Below are 13,912 nucleotides of genomic sequence, written 5' to 3'. Positions count from 1 at the left end.
TTCACTTTTAAACTTATTTATTATGAATCTCCAACAAATCTTCATTCTGAAATGACAGTATATTGTTAAAGATCCACATATGCAGTATGAAATATATTAAAGAGAATTCTTCTCATCTGCAGAAATAAGATGAAGCTAGAGTAAGTACAACCAGGATCCTGATATTTGATGAAAGTCATTCTTTATCACGCGTAAACCAATACAGTGTGTTAAACAATATGAAGGATCACTTATGTTTGAGAATGGCTGACATGATCTAGCAGTACAGCAGGACATGGACACCTGGTTCATCTCTGAATTTTCGTGGGGCGGTCGGGTAGCCTTGTGGTTAAAGCGTTGGCTCGTCACGCCGAAGACCCGGGTTCGATTCCCGACATGGGTACAATGTGTGAAGCCCATTTCTGGTGTCCCCCGCCGTGATATTGCTGGAATATTGCTAAAAGCGGCGTAAAACCATACTCACTCACTCACTCACTCTGAATTTATTTCAGCAGATAAGCGAGGCTGATTGTCCGGCATTGACAGGCCATACGAAAATGGAAGTCACATGGTAATGATATATTTGAAACATCATTCATAATTGGAACACAATTACATTTAGAAAGTTAGGTGAAGTAGTATTCACTTCCAGTCAATATCCTGTTTTGTATGTGTGTCCATTCTTCACTTTCTTCGTCTGGAATGTTTTTCAGATGGAATATGTTATCTTCACTCACTACACTGAGCAGGAAATCAGGGAGGAGAGCCTCGTTGATCCTGCCGATCAACAAGAGAATAACCCTGCTTGGATTCGTGCTAGTTACAGCACTGGCTGCTATCTGCATTGTGAAATAGGACCAGTCATCGTCCAGGAAGTTCTCTGTGACAACCAGCACCGTCTTCCAGCTGTCATTAACACTGTCCACTACATGCTTTATGACCACATGTCCAGGAAGACAGTCATGACTGAGGATTAATCTCAACATGTATCTCTGCTTGAGAACCATTCCAATGCCATTACATGCTAAACTATTGTCCTGTTCACAGTGAGCAATGTAGGCATCTTTCTGAAAGTCGTCCCTGGTGACTATTTGGGCACCTCTGCCCAGCAGAAGCAGAAAGTGATGGTGGAAATACGTCATGTTCCTCAAAACCAACAGTGTGGACACAACCGCCATTATAAGAAGGCACATGAGAATGGCAGTAAACAACAGCCAGAAAACTCCTCTACATCTTCTCCAGTGCCAGTTGAAGTTTGCGTTGACTGCGCTTGTTGAGGTGATGACACCCTCTTCATCCACACAAGTGTAGTTACCTCCCTTATCTAGAGCAACATGTGTTGTAGAGAGCCATGTAACAAATGGGAGAGCCTGGCAGGAACACGATATGGGGTTACCTGCAAGCTTCAGCGTCAGCCTATTTCTGTACGAAATCGTGTCAAGAGTGTTCATTTCTTTGTCACTCATGTGTGTGAGCGAGTTCGTGGACAGGTCAAGGATGGTCAGATCTTTCGGTATGAAAGGCAGATCAAAAGGCATCTTCACAAAACTATTGTCAGCCAGATTAACATAGGATATATTTGTAAGTGGGTGTAAAAAATCACCTGGCAAGAACTGGATCTTATTTCCTGACATCTCTACCCTTGTGAGATGCACCAAACTACGAATACCGTTGTACAGTGGGCCATCAAGTAACAGTGCTCCTTGAGATAAAGCCTTGTTATTGAGGAACAATTGTGTGGCACAACTGAATGATTTAAGAAATTGTTCTGTCATTCTAAATTCCGTGTTCCCTGAGAAGTCCATACTCTGGATATGCTCGAGACCTCGCACGTGCTGTGGGGACCCCTTAATTCCGTTGTTTGCCAAATCAACCGTTGTCAAATGTTGACCACCTTTAATTTCTGACGAAAACAATTTTCCCATATTAGCAGAAAGTGATCTCAGCTTTAAGATTCGAAGGCTAGGTGGGAAATAAAACACAGCATTTGGAGCGTGGAGGTTTTTGTTCATAACTGCTGTGTTGGATCTAGTATCTTGTTCCTCTACGCCCTTTTGCAACACACCATCTATATCATTTTTTTTAAAGTTTATTTGAAATGATATATCTACATATTGTAGTTTCCTAAAAAAGGACAAAAGGAAAATGGTTCCGATATGTCCCACAATATAGTTATGAGAAAGATCGAGATACGTCAAACATTTACAGAATGTAAATACAAACGAGGTATCGATATAAAGTATTCTGTTGTGGGAGAAGTCAAGATGGCCTATGCAAATGTTCTTAAGAAGAGAGGTCGTTTCTTTACTAATCATTTGGTTTCTGAGTTGTTCTAAAGATGTTCCATGTGGATAAAAGCAATATGGACATATCATTTGTGAAATGTTCCTACCATTGAATCCAAACATGGCCCGAATCACAGGATCAATGCCCAAATATTTTACTGTATCCATGGAAACTGTGGTGATATGTGACAAGGGCAAAAACGTTCCAACCTCAATTAGATACAAGTCACAATATTGCAGGTCAAGCTGTGACAGTTTTGATTTTTCAAAAACTGAAAAAGTGTTATTATGCAATCTCATGATAGCACAATAAGGCTGGTCTGTCCAAAAGCTGCCCAGAGACAAACCTGTAAGTTTTTTCAATTGTGATAATCCGTTCCCAAAAGATTCATCCTGGAAAGTATCGATTGTGAGACTTTCTAAAGTCAGTAGGGTAACAAATATCTCATCGGGTATTTCCCCCGTCGTCCTTGGATCATTTCCGCCCAGATTCAAAACCTGTAAGCTTGTTAGTGGGAGGAAGATGTCTGAACTGTAGGTGTCTTTGTCCAGGACTAGATTGTTGTGGTCCATTCGCAATATCTGTAGGCGGCCCAATCCATGGAATGCTCGAGGTTCTAGACTGGACAGGTTGCAGTATGCCAGGTACAGCTGCACTAATTCAGGGACGTGATTAAAGGAGTAGTTCCTCAGCTGGTACAGGTTGTTATGTTGGAGTTGAAGTATAACAGTGTCTGCTGGCAGGGCCTTTGGGATGTTGGTCAGGCTCCGATTCTGGCAGTCAACTGATGTTCCGTTGAGCACGTCATTGTGGGTTATAGAACAATGGTGCCTTGGGTTGACCGAAGCTACAATGGATGGTGGGGATGATACTGATGAAGTGGCGGCTAGGCTTGTCCAGACGGTTGTCATCAGATTCAGAAGGTTCAACAAAGTGGTCATTATTCTTGAGCTGAAAGAAATGGACAAAACAGGGAGTGAGAATTTACTCTGAAAACAGAATGAACTGATGAAACTTTGTAGTCAGTATTAGTCCGTCTTTAGTCATTGTCAATGAGAACATTAGCAAATCAGTTATGTCATGTCCCTAGAAGAATAACAACTATGCATGGAAGTCATGTTTGTTTGTTTGTTGTTTAACACCGCACTCAGCAATATTCCAGCTATATGACGGCGGTTTGTACATAATGAAATCTGGACCAGGCAATCCAGTGATTGACATATCATCGATCCACGCAATTGGGATATGATAACATGCATCATGCGGGCTTGACCACCGATCCCGTTAGTCGCCTCTCACGGCAAGCATGGGTTGCTGAAGGCCTATTCTACCACGGAGAAGTATCCCTTGTACCACGTGTGGAGTATATCTTGTACCACGTGTGGAGTGCGCATGCTTGCTTCAGTTCCTGTTTCCGGTGTTCCACGGACGTTTCCGGTGTCCGTGTCATGGTTAGGATTCTGCGACCATGCCTGAACAGGGTACGCTGGATTCTGTTTCAATGGTTAACTCGATTACTCAACAAAAGCAACAAACCATTTCCATAGCAACAAGATATTTCTGCTAAAAGGAGGTCCCAGGCCTATAGTACATGTGACAGATATGTTGCACACAATTTTAACTATTATTTACAAATTTGGTTTTATATAACAGTGGTTGGAATATATACATGGCTAACTTTTGCATTATTAATTTCTCTAGACTGTTTAACAATTGTCGGAAATTAACAATATTTGTATTATTAAAGTAGTGTACAGGTACATATTTTTTCTCACAGTGGAGTACAATGGACATACAGGTACAAAGTGATATTCATCCTCTATATCCTGGTTATTACACATTTTACATAATCGTTCTGACCTTGGAGTTTTTGTGTATCTCCCACTCTGGCTCGGCTCGGCTCGGCTCGGGGCGGGGCGGGGCGGGGCGGGGCGGGGCAGGGCAGGGCAGGGCAGGGCAGGGCAGGGCAGGGCATGCTTATTCTTTTCGCGAACACCTGGTGCCATCAGTGATGTTCAGTGATCCATTCCTATATTTTCACAGCTATTTTGCCCGGTACGCTAATAGAGTCTGTTTCAGCGGATAATCTACACTTGCTATGCGTATGCATTGACAATTTATTTTAAAGTAACTTAAATCTAAAGGTGTATTAAAACATTCTGTAACGCAAAAAAATCTACAATGAGATGGCAGAACTGTAGTTTTGTCGATAACGCAACATGTAGTTACTATAGGTGAACCTATCCGCAGTTCAATCAACAGGATAGCATTAACGTATTACATTGTTACAAATGTTGTATCAAACTACAGTAAAACCTGTGTATAATGCCACCTTTTCATATTGGATAAGATGGCATTATAACCGTGATGGCGTTATAACCAGTTGGGTGGTAGGCTTACTGATCAAGATCAATGTTCTTAAGAGAGGTATTGTTCTCTAAACGATGAACGATAATGATACATATTGGTGAACATTACCCTCTAAACTTGACTTTACAGATTTTGACGTCATCTGTTGACATGTTCTGCAACGTATATATAATTCGTTATTGCTACTCGCTTGCTGTAAAATTGCGGCACAAACTAAGCGGGGTCACGGGTGGCCCAGTCGTCTGAGGCGCCGTGATTCGTTATATAGAGTTGCGTCCCTTAGGCACGCCAGAAACCTATGATTGTGGGTTCGAATCCCTGTTCGCCCCGATTATGTTTCTAGGTATGTCAGCACCATACCCGTGCTCGTGGGTTTCACCGAAGTGGTAAACGTCTGAGACCTGCGTCACTTCAGGTTTTCCTCCCACATTGAGCTGACACGCCGCAATATAACTGTAATACTGTTAAAAGCGTCGTTAAACCCAACTCACTCACTCACAAACAAAGCTAAACAAACAAAACAAAGAGTTCAGGAAGACATGACCGTTGCTCATGTGACCCCGACCTGTCTTCCTGAGTGAAAGTACAACCGGAGTCTCTGTAACTGTGGCGTATGGACAAAGCAGTGGTACACATAATGTTGTTGTGGAAGCAATATTTTCCATGTACATTGCTCTGTCCCTTCAAGTAAACCCTTCTTCTTTAAAGAGCAAATCTACCAATGCTCTGTTACAATGACACATATAACGATACACAATCCATCCTACTCATTCTCCTATTCACATTATTTCACATACTATCCAAGCAGGACCCTCTCCCACACATATTACCAGACACACAATCTAAACTAGTCATCCTCCTGTAAATATGACTTACAACCCAACCAACACCCTCTCCTACACATATTAGCAGATACACAATCCAAACTAGTCATCCTCCTGTAAATATGACTTACAACCCAACCAGGACCCTCTCCAACATATATTACCAGACACACAATCTAAACTAGTCATCCTCCTGTAAATATGACTTACAACCCAACCAACACCCTCTCCTACACATATTAGCAGACACATAATCCAAACTAGTCATCCTCCTGTAAATATGACTTACAACCCAACCAGGACCCTCTCCTACACATATTAGCAGACACATAATCCAAACTAGTTATCCTCCTGTAATTATGGCTTACAACCCAAACAGGACCCTCTCCTACACATATTACCAGACACATAATCCAAACTAGTTATCCTCCTGGAAATATGGCTTACAACCCAAACAGAACCCTCTCCTACACATATTACCAGATACATAATCCAAACTAGTTATCCTCCTGTAAATATGACTTACAACCCAACCAACACCCTCTCCTACACATATTACCAGATACATAATCCAAACTAGTTATCCTCCTGTAAACATGACTTACAACCCAACCAGAACCCTCTCCCACATATATTACCAGATACATAATCCAAACTAGTCATCCTCCTGTAAATATGACTTACAACCCAACCAGGACCCTCTCCAACATATATTACCAGACACACAATCCAAACTAGTCATCCTCCTGTAAATATGACTTACAACCCAACCAGGACCCTCTCCAACATATATTACCAGATACACAATCCAAACTAGTCATCCTTCTGTAAATATGACTTACAACCCAACCAGGACCCTCTCCTACACATATTACCAGACACACAATCCAAACTAGTCATCCTCCTGTAAATATGACTTACAACCCAACCAGGACCCTCTCCAACATATATTACCAGATACACAATCCAAACTAGTCATCCTTCTGTAAATATGACTTACAACCCAACCAGGACCCTCTGCTACACATATTACCAGATACATAATCCAAACTAGTTATCCTCCTGTAAACATGACTTACAACCCAACCAGAACCCTCTCCCATATATATTACCAGATACATAATCCAAACTAGTCATCCTCCTGTAAATATGACTTACAACCCAACCAACACCCTCTCCTACACATATTACCAGACACACAATCCAAACTAGTTATCCTCCTGTAAACATGACTTACAACCCAACCAGAACCCTCTCCCACATATATTACCAGATACATAATCCAAACTAGTCATCCTCCTGTAAATATGACTTACAACCCAACCAGGACCCTCTCCTACACATATTACCAGACACACAATCCAAACTAGTCATCCTCCTGTAAATATGACTTACAACCCAACCAGGACCCTCTCCAACATATATCACCAGATACACAATCCAAACTAGTCATCCTTCTGTAAATATGACTTACAACCCAACCAGGACCCTCTCCTACACATATTACCAGACACACAATCCAAACTAGTCATCCTCCTGTAAATATGACTTACAACCCAACCAGGACCCTCTCCAACATATATTACCAGATACACAATCCAAACTAGTCATCCTTCTGTAAATATGACTTACAACCCAACCAGGACCCTCTGCTACACATATTACCAGATACATAATCCAAACTAGTTATCCTCCTGTAAACATGACTTACAACCCAACCAGAACCCTCTCCCACATATATTACCAGATACATAATCCAAACTAGTCATCCTCCTGTAAATATGACTTACAACCCAACCAACACCCTCTCCTACACATATTACCAGATACATAATCCAAACTAGTTATCCTCCTGTAAACATGACTTACAACCCAACCAGAACCCTCTCCCACATATATTACCAGATACATAATCCAAACTAGTCATCCTCCTGTAAATATGACTTACAACCCAACCAGGACCCTCTCCTACACATATTACCAGACACACAATCCAAACTAGTCATCCTCCTGTAAATATGACTTACAACCCAACCAGGACCCTCTCCAACATATATTACCAGATACACAATCCAAACTAGTCATCCTTCTGTAAATATGACTTACAACCCAACCAGGACCCTCTCCTACACATATTACCAGACACATAATCCAAACTAGTCATCCTCCTGTAAATATGACTTACAACCCAACCAGGACCCTCTCCAACATATATTACCAGATACACAATCCAAACTAGTCATCCTTCTGTAAATATGACTTACAACCCAACCAGGACCCTCTGCTACACATATTACCAGACACACAATCCAAACTAGTCACCCGCCTGTAAATATGACTTACAACCCAACCAGGACCCTCTCCCACATATATTACCAGATACACAATCCAAACTAGTTATCCTCCTGTAAATATGACTTACAACCCAACCAACACCCTCTCCTACACATATTAGCAGACACATATTCCAAACTAGATATCCTCCTGTAAATATGACTTACAACCCAAACAGGACCCTCTCCTACACATATTAGCAGACACATAATCCAAACTAGTTATCCTCCTGTGAATATGACTTACAACCCAACCAGAACCCTCTTCTACACATATTAGCAGACACATATTCCAAACTAGATATCCTCCTGTAAATATGACTTACAACCCAAACAGGACCCTCTCCTACACATATTAGCAGATACACAATCCAAACTAGTTATCCTCCTGTAAACATGACTTACAACCCAAACAGGACCCTCTCCTACACATATTAGCAGACACATAATCCAAACTAGTTATCCTCCTGTAAATATGACTTACAACCCAACCAGGACCCTCTCCCACATATATTACCAGATACACAATCCAAACTAGTTATCCTCCTGTAAATATGACTTACAACCCAACCAACACCCTCTCCTACACATATTACCAGACACACAATCTAAACTAGTCATCCTCCTGTAAATATGACTTACAACCCAAACAGGACCCTCTCCTACACATATTAGCAGACACATAATCCAAACTAGTTATCCTCCTGTAAATAGGACTTACAACCCAAACAGGACCCTCTCCTACACATATTAGCAGACACATAATCCAAACTAGTTATCCTCCTGTAAATATGACTTACAACCCAACCAACACCCTCTCCTACACATATTAGCAGATACACAATCCAAACTAGTTATCCTCCTGTAAATATGACTTACAACCCAACCAACACCCTCTCCTACACATATTAGCAGATACACAATCCAAACTAGTTATCCTCCTGTAAATATGACTTACAACCCAACCAACACCCTCTCCTACACATATTAGCAGATACACAATCCAAACTAGTTATCCTCCTGTAAATATGACTTACAACCCAACCAACACCCTCTCCTACACATATTAGCAGATACACAATCCAAACTAGTTATCCTCCTGTAAATATGACTTACAACCCAACCAGGACCCTCTCCTACACATATTAGCAGATACACAATCCAAACTAGTTATCCTCCTGTAAATATGACTTACAACCCAACCAACACCCTCTCCTTCACATATTAGCAGATACACAATCCAAACTAGTTATCCTCCTGTAAATATGACTTACAACCCAACCAACACCCTCTCCTCCACATATTAGCAGATACACAATCCAAACTAGTTATCTTCCTGTAAATATGACTTACAACCCAACCAACACCCTCTCCTACACATATTAGCAGATACACAATCCAAACTAGTTATCCTCCTGTAAATATGACTTACAACCCAACCAACACCCTCTCCTACACATATTAGCAGATACACAATCCAAACTAGTTATCCTCCTGTAAATATGACTTACAACCCAACCAACACCCTCTCCTACACATATTAGCAGATACACAATCCAAACTAGTTATCCTCCTGTAAATATGACTTACAACCCAACCAACACCCTCTCCTACACATATTAGCAGACACATAATCCAAACTAGTTATCCTCCTGTAAACATGACTTACAAGCCAAACAGGACCCTCTCCTACACATATTAGCAGATACACAATCCAAACTAGTTATCCTCCTGTAAATATGACTTATAACCCAACCAACACCCTCTCCTACACATATTAGCAGATACACAATCCAAACTAGTTATCCTCCTGTAAATATGACTTACAACCCAACCAACACCCTCTCCTACACATATTAGCAGACACATAATCCAAACTAGTCATCCTCCTGTAAATATGACTTACAACCCAACCAACACCCTCTCCTCCACATATTAGCAGACACATAATCCAAACTAGTTATCCTCCTGTAAATATGACTTACAACCCAAACAGGACCCTCTCCTTCACATTGAAACACACAATCCACATTCGTCATATTTCGTCACATATTACTACACATACAATCCAAATAGGACACTCTCCTGCACTTATAACCCATCACACAGCCCATCCAGGACATTCGCACACACATATTACTTTACACATACTTTAGAACACTACATATGTAACCTAACACATTTCAGGGCACACTCCTTCGCAAATTCCAATCAGGACATTCTTCTACACATAACCAAACATACAATCCAATTAAGACTCGCTCCTACACATATAACCCTACCTCCGCCCTCCATTTTCCATTGCTTATTACTTACTCCATTGCTTTACAACTTTGCGCACAACTATCCCACATGATAAACTGAAGGGAAATCTTCTTTCCTTGATCCATGGGGCTTTTGTTACAAAACGTGGTGACCAGAGATATAGTTACATATCTGTCTTCAGAGGTCTAGGACAGTTTGTCAAAGGTCATGAAGCAAATGGCATCTGTAGTTTACTGAGAAAACAATATGTGCAATGCTGGGCTTCCTCATTGATAACATCCATGTACAAATTTGGGAATGTCTTTTCAGGCGAGAAGTTAGCACCAACTGTGCTCCCCTTCTTGATGAGCTGTTTCTTCATGCATATGAATGGGAATTTCTGCTGGGAATTTTGGCCAAGAATTTTGACTTAAGCTTGAGGTGAGGTGAAATTGGGTTTAACGGTGTGTGTGTGTGTGTGTGTGTGTGTGTGTGTGTGTGCGTGCGTGCGTGCGTGCGTGCGTGCGTGCGTGCGTGGATGGGCGGATGGGTGGGTGCGTGCGTTTTTGCGTGCGTGCGTGCTTGCGTGCGTGTGTGGCTGGCTGCTTGTACTAGTCAGGACTGATGCTGATTTATAGTGCTAGCCCACTGAGATACCATGCCGCAGTTTACATGAATACCCCACTCAGACACAGTATACTGACCCCAACCCGACCAGTCCTTGTTTTTGCACCTTAAGCCCGAGCGCCAGACAGGATAAGAACGAGTACCATCTTTTAAAGTATTTTGCTATGACTCGGCCGGGGATCGTACCCGGACATTCCGCTCTCCGGGCGGACGCTCTACCGCTAGACCACGGAGGCGGTCTAAGCTTCAGGTATATCGATGATCTGATATCATTCAATAACAATCAAATAGCCAATTCCCTTCCACTGGTTTACCCACCTGAACTAGCAATGTAGGAGACCAATGAAACCGCCTCGTCCATTTCATAGTCATATCGATGCATAAAGATTCCGAGTGACAAAACACTCTGCACAACCTGTGTGACAAGAGGGATGACTTCAACTTTCCAATAGTCAACTTTCCAATAGTCAACTTTCCAATAGTCAACTTCCCAATAGTCAACTTTCCAATAGTCAACTTCCCAATAGTCAACTTTCTCTTCATGTCGAGCACTATTCCAGCAGCTCCAGTCCTTGCTGTTTACATTTCACAACTTTTGAGGTACAGACGAGCATGCTCTTTCTACCAAGATTTCAAAGAGCGTCATACAGCTCTTGCTCAGAAGTTGTTTGATCACAGTTACACCATGCAAGGCCCCAGTAAAGCTTTCAAAAGGTTTTATGGTAAACATGTGGAGGACATTTCCAAATTTGACGCATTGGTGACAACAATTATGTCCGATGCAATTCTCTATTTTGACTTGTACCACATGTGGACAATTGACTTTCCTTTGCATGTGTTTGTGACGGGTGCCACCAGTAGGGAATGATAAGCTCACCTTGTCGCGAACACCTGATGTCATCACCTTTTGATAGTGATTCATAAACTCACACTCTTGATAAAGTAGGAATCGTACAATCGACGCAGTATTTGGCAGAAATGTTTTGTGGAAATGGTTTTGTCGCTTTTATTGCCATCCAGTACAAATCCAACTCCGGGCTTCCATTTGTCCATTGTTAAACATCAATCAGTGCTTATTAACTGTTGGCTTTCCTTGTTAAGTGTCGAACCTGTGTTATCTTCTTACTTTTGTTGTTTTCACATGTACATATATATGCTCTCTGTATTCTAGCATTCACCTGTTGAAGAAGTAAGCATATACTCTGAAACGTTGTTCTCCTCATATAAAGACATTGACATACATAAATTGTCTCTCTTACATAACTCTAGTTTACTCTGTACACACCGTACGATATGATTATATAATTATAGTTTACTCTGTACCTAAACACACACCGTACGATATGGTTATATAACTAGAGTTTAGTCTGTACGTCAAACAATAACGTACCCGAGGAATATAAAACTATAGTTCTCTCTCTCCCTAAACACATAGGGCGGTCGGGTAGCCTAGTGGTCAAAACGTTCGCTCGTAACGCCGAAGACCAGTTTCGATTCCCGACATGGGTACAATGTGTGAAACCCATTTCTGGTGTCCCCCGCCGTGATATTGCTGATATATTCCTAAAAGCGGCGTAAAACCATACTCACTCACTCATTCCTAAACACATGTTCCAAAGGTTTATATAATTACAACCCAGCTAAAAAAATTCTTTCTCAATGTCATCTTCTATAAGCTGCAGAGGGCATCGAGACCTGGCACTTCATGGATATATGGAGATGAATTAGATTAATATCATGGGTTACTAATCACATTATCGACCATTATTCGGCGTTCTTACAACGAAATATATGTATATATACTTACTTGCAACATTCACTCCTACAGAATCACAGCTATAACAACGTCCTCCTCTGTAGTAGATTCGCTCTGTGTTTCCAGGGTTGCTGCAGTCGAGCCTGATTGACCTTCCTGCGACAAACTTTACTTCCGCATCGCGTCATCAATTGTTTCAGTAACCACATCATCAACTGGGATCAAAATGAAATTTCCGAGAATTGAATACTCAATACCACACGCACATCTGTCCATAGTGTAACTCTTATCAGCTGTGCATACGTCACATGACCAGCTAAAACCCATGGGTATGACCCAATGTTTACTTTTGAATAGCGAGTGACATGGGCTAGGTCAATGTCCCACATTTCGTCCAACTCATTCACTCGTTCGCGTAGTCTGTGAAAACGAGGTTTCCCTGCTTTATGTAGAGTGTAAGCATCTTTTCCTTAAAGACACACCTTCACTTTCTTAAACTTAGATTGTCCATAATATGCTCCACTTTTTACGATCGAAATAATAATCTTCTAGGTGGTTACTGTCATACTTTCTCGCGCTAGACACGATTGCAAATGATAAAGACAGTATTTAACCCATGCCATATATCTTATGATAAACATAAAACACTAGAGCGTTTATGATTTTGATTTTGATTTATTCAAATCGAGTTTGACAGTACGATAGTCTGACAACAAGATTCTTCACAATATTTTTCCATTGCTCTGTCTTGAGCTGTGCATTCAGGAATTAAGTATGTATACTGATATTGACAAAACACAAAGTTACGTGTGTCTCTCATGCTCGGATCTACCAAGTATGGTAAGGTTGTTCTGACTAATGTGAAGCCCACGTAATGATTTTCCTTCTGTTGTTTACTCACCGTGTATTTTCATCTGTGATCATCCTCATTCCCACTTCCGGTTGCATTGTACATCCTCCGCATAACTCCCCATTGCGGTGATTTGACTTCTCAGTTACTCAACCAAAAAGGATATATTTTACCTTTCAATCAGCCCCTTTTAATTGCTATACTATCTCTTATCACCGGCAGGAAAATCGCTTTGTCCTCACAATTACAGACAAAATCTACTACTATTGTATTTGGGATTGGAAACAGGGATCTTAGGGAGAGATTACTCAGAGAGGAAGACCTCACTCTTGACAGATGTGTGAAAAAATGCAGGACTCCAGACAATTCCACAGAGGTTCATGCAGTAAAGTCTGGACATCATCGCTCAGGTCGGAGAAAGAAATGCAGATTTTGTGCCACCGAGCATGAGTATAAGAATTGTCCAGCCTAAGGCGTGCTCCTGAGTGAGTGAGTGAGTGAGTGAGAGTGACTGAGTGAGTGAGGTTTAACGCCGCTTTTAGTAATATTCCAGCAATTTCACGGCGGAGGACACCAGATATGGGCTTCACAAAATAAAACCCGTATAATCCATGAAGTTCTAAAATGTGCGTGGGTAAAGGTG

At 41.4% G+C, this 13,912-nt stretch overlaps 1 protein-coding gene across 2 annotated transcripts; it reads right to left on the bottom strand.

Moving 5' to 3' along the window:
• On the bottom strand, positions 1-12,746 carry LOC124124626 (toll-like receptor 4). 2 transcript variants are annotated; one of them, XM_046487842.2, is made up of 2 exons: positions 12,471-12,746; positions 1-3,216 (listed from the first exon to the last, which is right to left on the bottom strand). In XM_046487842.2, exon 2 carries the CDS (start codon positions 3,204-3,206, stop codon positions 606-608), a length of 2,601 nt encoding a protein of 866 aa, XP_046343798.2. In that variant the 5' UTR covers positions 3,207-3,216; positions 12,471-12,746; the 3' UTR covers positions 1-605. The 2 variants fall into 2 exon arrangements, with proteins under 2 accessions (XP_046343798.2, XP_046343799.2); XM_046487843.2 differs by lacking the exon at positions 12,471-12,746 and adding an exon at positions 10,982-11,151.
• Between the last annotated feature and the right edge of the window lie 1,166 nt (positions 12,747-13,912).

This window comes from Haliotis rufescens, unplaced genomic scaffold (assembly GCF_023055435.1).
Source record: "Haliotis rufescens isolate VD_foot unplaced genomic scaffold, xgHalRufe1.0.p SCAF_72, whole genome shotgun sequence".
Taxonomy (NCBI): domain Eukaryota; kingdom Metazoa; phylum Mollusca; class Gastropoda; order Lepetellida; family Haliotidae; genus Haliotis; species Haliotis rufescens.
This window is presented reverse-complemented; position numbering and strand designations above follow the sequence as displayed.